The sequence below is a fragment of the Euprymna scolopes genome, chromosome 17 (assembly GCF_053919585.1).
Source record: "Euprymna scolopes isolate OS-2025 chromosome 17, ASM5391958v1, whole genome shotgun sequence".
In the NCBI taxonomy this organism is placed as follows: Eukaryota; Metazoa; Mollusca; class Cephalopoda; order Sepiida; family Sepiolidae; genus Euprymna; species Euprymna scolopes.
The window spans coordinates 11,655,145-11,660,826 of record NC_136498.1 but is presented as its reverse complement, the minus strand read 5'-3'; the positions used below and the strand labels follow the sequence as shown (position 1 = coordinate 11,660,826).

The 5,682-nt window shown below is 33.7% G+C and overlaps 1 protein-coding gene across 1 annotated transcript in view; it reads right to left on the bottom strand.

Annotated features, from left to right (window-relative positions):
• The window catches only part of LOC145296662 (uncharacterized), a 66,154-nt gene extending 61,287 nt beyond the window's left edge, over positions 1-4,867 (bottom strand). Inside the window, exon 1 of the mRNA XM_080142601.1 lies at positions 3,782-4,867. Coding sequence (XP_079998727.1) covers positions 3,782-3,851 — 70 coding nt within the window. The 5' untranslated portion in view covers positions 3,852-4,867. The remainder of the gene's footprint in view (positions 1-3,781) is intronic.
• Positions 4,868-5,682: the final 815 nt, after the last annotated feature.

The window sequence follows — 5,682 nt, the reverse complement described above, 5'->3', positions numbered from 1 at the left end:
ATATTATCACATTACATTCATTAAACCTTATCCTCGAGTGGCCTTCGGTCTTTATAAGTGGTGACTTCCAAGGAAAAGAGAAAAAAAGAACCTGCGGTTGGTTTTATAGCATTCTTTTATTTTATATTTTCATATGTTTTGAATTAAGATTGAAAAAAGTCCAATGCCATGTTTTGATTGTAGTCTAAATCGAAACATTTATTTCGAACAATCCCCGGTTTTATCAAGGAATAAACTCTTGATTTCATAAAAGTAGTTTTTAAAAAATAGCTTGAATAAAAGTGTAAAATACAAAAGTCATGTATCCTTATAATTTAAACAGAATCCTTCATTTCGAATACGATTCTGTTTTATCAAAGAACCTACCGTGGATTATATTCACTGAGCCTTTCTGCTTGTTCGGTCATAAAACTTCTCAAATGCACTTAAAACTTCTGGGTGGTTTACTTACGTAGGTTTTATGTCCTAATGTCTCCGATAAGTATCAAAAATAGATAATCGAACACATCTCCGATTTTGACCGAAGTAAACACTTTTATACAGCCTGAGATAACAAATGCGTCTGAGAAGTTTTATCTCCGCACACTAGATTAATTAATAAGACAAAAAAACGTTAAAATGAATGTTTCTATTAAGAGTATAATTTAACATGGTCCTTGATTTTTGTATTTAAAACCTTTATTCAATTCATTTCTCATATTATATAAAAAGTCCTTTTGTCTGTGAGTGTGAGTAACTTCGTTTCCTATGTGCTCCGAAACAGATGGATCAATTCTTTTTAAATCTAACTCAAATGCACTTGATGTATCTGGCAGTGTTCTTGTGGAGTTATTTTTTATCGAAATGTCTGCGATAAGTAATGAAAATCGATAATAAAAAAACTCTGACTACAGAAGGAAGTCCGATTTTCACACATCAAAACGCTTTTGTAGAGTCTAATATCACAAGTGCATTTGAAAACAAGCAGAAAGGTTTAGTTAATATAATCAAAAGTAGGTTTTTTGATAAAACAGAGTCGTATTCAAAATGAAGGATTCTGTTTCGATTACAATTAAACCAGGATACTTGACCTTTGTATTTCACACTTTAATTCAAGTTATTTTGTAAAAATACATTTATAAAATCAATAGTTTATTCTTTGATAAGATTTTCCGAAATAAATATTCCTGTGCTTTTGTGTTTTTTTTTTTACATGGAGGTCACTACTTGTCAAGGCCCAGGAGCCACTCGCGGATAAGGGTAAAGAGGGTTTAGAGTACAGTGGAAACATGATACTTGACTTTTAGATTTTCAACTTTATTTCAAGATATTATATGGAAATAATGCTATAAAATCAACCGCAGGTTGTTTTTTTTCTTTTTCAGTTGGAAGACACCACTTATAAAGCCCGAAAGCCACTCGAGGATAAGGGTTAATGAAAGTAAGATAATAGTATATATATATATATATATATATATATATATATATATTCACCTAAATTAATATTCTGACATTTTTGTAATAAACAATCTCTAAATATGTATATGGAAGGATTGAAAGTACCCAGCTTTAAAAAGTGACTATGGCAGTCACATTAGTTAGAAACAAGAAAACTTATAAGAAAACCGGAAAGTATCAGAACCAAAATATGTAGGCAAGAATTAATCATATTATTTAATGCGACATGTTAAAAGTAATGCTGAATATATATATATATATATATATATATATATATATATATATATATATATATATATACCAGCAAAAGTATCCGTCGTTGACTGAGTTCAAAAACAGCCTACAAAAAATGGACTCTGATTTATGAAAGTATGATAGATTATGAAAAGGAAGGGTCGTAAAGAGATAGCTTCGAATTTGGGGATATCAAAACCAAAGCAAAATATGATGAAAGTAAAAAAAAATAAATAAACCCCATAATTTATTATACCATACCTGTTTACACTGAAACGCTTCTCACAATATTCTGTGGATCTATATTTAAAAAAAAACTTGTTAAACTTTGTGAAATATTTCCATTCTATGGAGGTTAGGCGCCAACGAACACTCCATAATTCTATTATACCATATTTCTTCAAACTGAAACATAATTATCAAAGTATACTTACGCAGCTAGATATGAAAAGTCTTCATTAAAGTGTGTGCCTATTTCCATTCTATGGAGGCCAGGCGCGAACGCAAACCCCATAATTTTATTATACCATCCCTATTTAAGTTAAAACATACTTATCAAAGTATTATTATGTACATCTATATCAAAAACACTTGTAAACGTTTGTTTTTATTTTTTTTATTACCATACTTTGTGGACCAGGCGCGTACGCAGACCCCACAGTTTTAAGTAATCATCATTATGCCAGATCAAACATACCCATCCCTGTGCCTCGATAGATCTTCTATCATTATATGTGATCAGTTTTCTATAATAGTCAACCATATATGAGCCTATTCGTGACCAGACACACACACACAAACGTTCAGCTTTGTATTATATATATATATATATATATATATATATATATATATATATATATATATATATATATATATATATATATCATCAGTGGTGAAAAAAAACAGACTAGGGTGCTCAATGTGTAGCCAGAGCAGTATATAGGAAATTTATTACCGTGAGCCCAGAATGAATTTACATATTGTTTCCGCTAGGAAGATATCCTCTGAAGACGAGGAGAGATCCGACCAGCTTCGTCATCTATGAACTCTGACGGAGCTGGTCGGATTTCTCCTCATCTTCAGAGGATATCTTCCTAACAGAAACAATATGTAAATTCATTCTGGACTCACAGCAGTAAATTTCCTATATATATATATATATATATATATATATATATATATATATATATATATATATTTAGTCATCCACATACAGTACTGTTTCGCTGTTTCACAGCTCATCAGTGCGGCTAGACAGGCAACCACCTCAAGCCAGGATTGAAACCCGACTGTCTGTATGGCAGTCAAGGCTCCTAACCATTACGCTATTGGCGGCCGCTGAACGAGTAGTGAATTTAACGATGTTTTGACATCGTCCGAAATACCGCCGCTCGATTTGTTTACACAAAGAGCGTCGCTTATACGCTAATGGTAATTCGTGTATCACTTCTCAATATGCTCAACTCAAGGTGAGGAGCATTATAGTCATCCACATACAGTACTGTTTCGCTGTTTCACAGCTCATCAGTGCGGCTAGACAGGCAACCACCTCAAGCCAGGATTGAAACCCGACTGTCTGTATGGCAGTCAAGGCTCCTAACCGTTACGCTATTGGCGGCCGCTGAACGAGTAGTGAATTTAACGATGTTTTGACATCGTCCGAAATATATATGTGTGTGTGTGTGTGTGTGTGTGTGTGTGTGTGTGTGTGTGTGCGTTTTAAAAAATAAACACGAAATTTTTTATAACTAAAAAAACTAGGTATACATGCTTATCTTATGCGATCATCAGCACAGGATTAATAATTACTGCTGGTTCAGATGGTTGAACCCTGTTGCTAAACCGTCTTTAGGCGTTAGCTTATATCTTTGCTGCAGGTCACTTGCAACTAACCCCTGAATTGGGATAAATTAAGTAACTATAAATCTATAAATTCCATTTTGGCAGACCTTCACCATTTACTTTATATATATATATATATATATATATATATATATATATATATATATATATATATATATATATATATATATACGTTATAGAACAGACCACAAAATGTGCAGTAATATTTACACAACCGAGATGAATGAGATGTTCAAGAGACACTTACTTGCGAACGTAACGTGTATATGTAGAAGAAGAAGAAACAGCGGCAAGAACGTAGCCTTTTTGATGGTCATCTTTGAAACAGTCGCTCGTGAAGGGACGCGCGATTTACTTTAAAGCGAGCTGCAAACACCAGGGCCTCTTATACTTAATTAATTTACGATTTTTTTTTTTTTTTTTACAAAACAATTAGAACTTTGTTTGTCTTTCTTTTATATCCACTTTGGTGTAGTTCCAAGGCGTCTAATTATTATTTTTTCAATAAATGCCATTCAACGTTTTGTATATACCTGTATACTCTGGTATGATGCGATCATTTCAATATATTCTTGTTCATTTCTTTGAAACGCCTACATATATCTACTTGCAGTAGAGAGTGAATAATGACTGTGGCTCTAATGAATTCCTAAACAGCACATGCGCAGTTAAGTACTTTTCGCATTCGCCATTTTTGTTTTAATTCATTTATATACATTAACAAGTGTGTGTACATACAATAATCTAGTGTGGAACCAAAGAATGCGTGTTAGCCCAATAAGTTCAGCCATGTTTTAATCGATTTCCAATATTTGTCGCTTCTACTTTACGACAATCACGACTTTTTCTAATCTAAAAGATAAGCAGCTAAATGGTTTTAGACCAGGAGTTATCAACCTTAAACATTCCATCTGGTATTTTTTCTGACGTTCGTTTTCAGATGCGCCATTCAATTTCGCATGAGAATCATTAAAGCAGGCGTGCTTATCGTAAATCTGTCATGCAATATATTTATCCGTTTTTTATAAGCGTAATGAAAGTTTTGTAAAAGCGGTTTTTTTTCTCTCTTCTTTATCTGAAGTTATCGTTCCTGATTAGGTCATATATGTAATAGTTGAAACGCAAATGATTTAATCTGTTATATAAAGAGCAATTGTCTGAATGCTAGGATGTTTGTATGTCCAGCAAAAGCTTCAGAAATACGCAACAAACCTTTACCATTCGGAAATTTTTAATCAGTAAACTTAAGAGAAGAATATTGTAAATTAAGCAATAGAAATTCATTCTTTGTGGATCAGTGTATGATTAAAGCATATGAGTGCATATAAGCGCGGATGAAAATATCAGCAGCAGTCGAAGGATGGACATAAGCGATTTATTAGCAGCAGGAGCAGCGTTTGAACGCGTATGCAAATTAAAAAGTGTGCTTGGGCTTGTGTCTGGAAAAAAAAAGGGCATCATGTAGTCGGCAAAAATCGGAAACGGACGTGAAAAGTGAAGGTGAGAATGGGCCAGCTGTGGCCAGTGTGTAGTCGGAAAAAAAAGAAACGCTCACCAGGTGAGATGGACATATAGCAGTGAGAGACTTTTTAATTGGTGTCGAGACAATAACGGTAATAAATGTTTCCAATTTTCCTGGGCCTCCACTTGACACTGGTATTTAATAACACCGACTCAGAAAAGGTGTGGATGGAGATCACGCAATTCTTGCCACAAAAATTTCACGTGCATGCATCCTTACAGTGGGTATCTATAGTCTGTCAAGACTGAAGGAAGCTGCCGTATTTCTATTTAAATAACAAAGATCCACAACGTTTTTATACTTTTGAACAACGTTGCTCTGGATTAATAAGATCTAAAATTTAGAAAAAAAAAATCATTTATTCTCTAAGGGTCAATTGAACTGAGTTTCATCTGGAGGGTGCGATTTTTCAAACATTTTATGTACTAAAGTGGAAAGAAAATTCCGACTTATGCTCCGAGTAATCTATTATATAAAGTGGAGTAATAGTGTGTGTGTGTGTGTGTGTGTGTCTGTCTGTGTGTCTGTCTGTGTGTCTGTGTGTGTGTGTCTGTGTGTCAGTGTGTGTCTGTGTCTGTGTGAATCCAGCTAGTGAGGAATAGTCTGAGCTAAAGAGAAAACGGTTT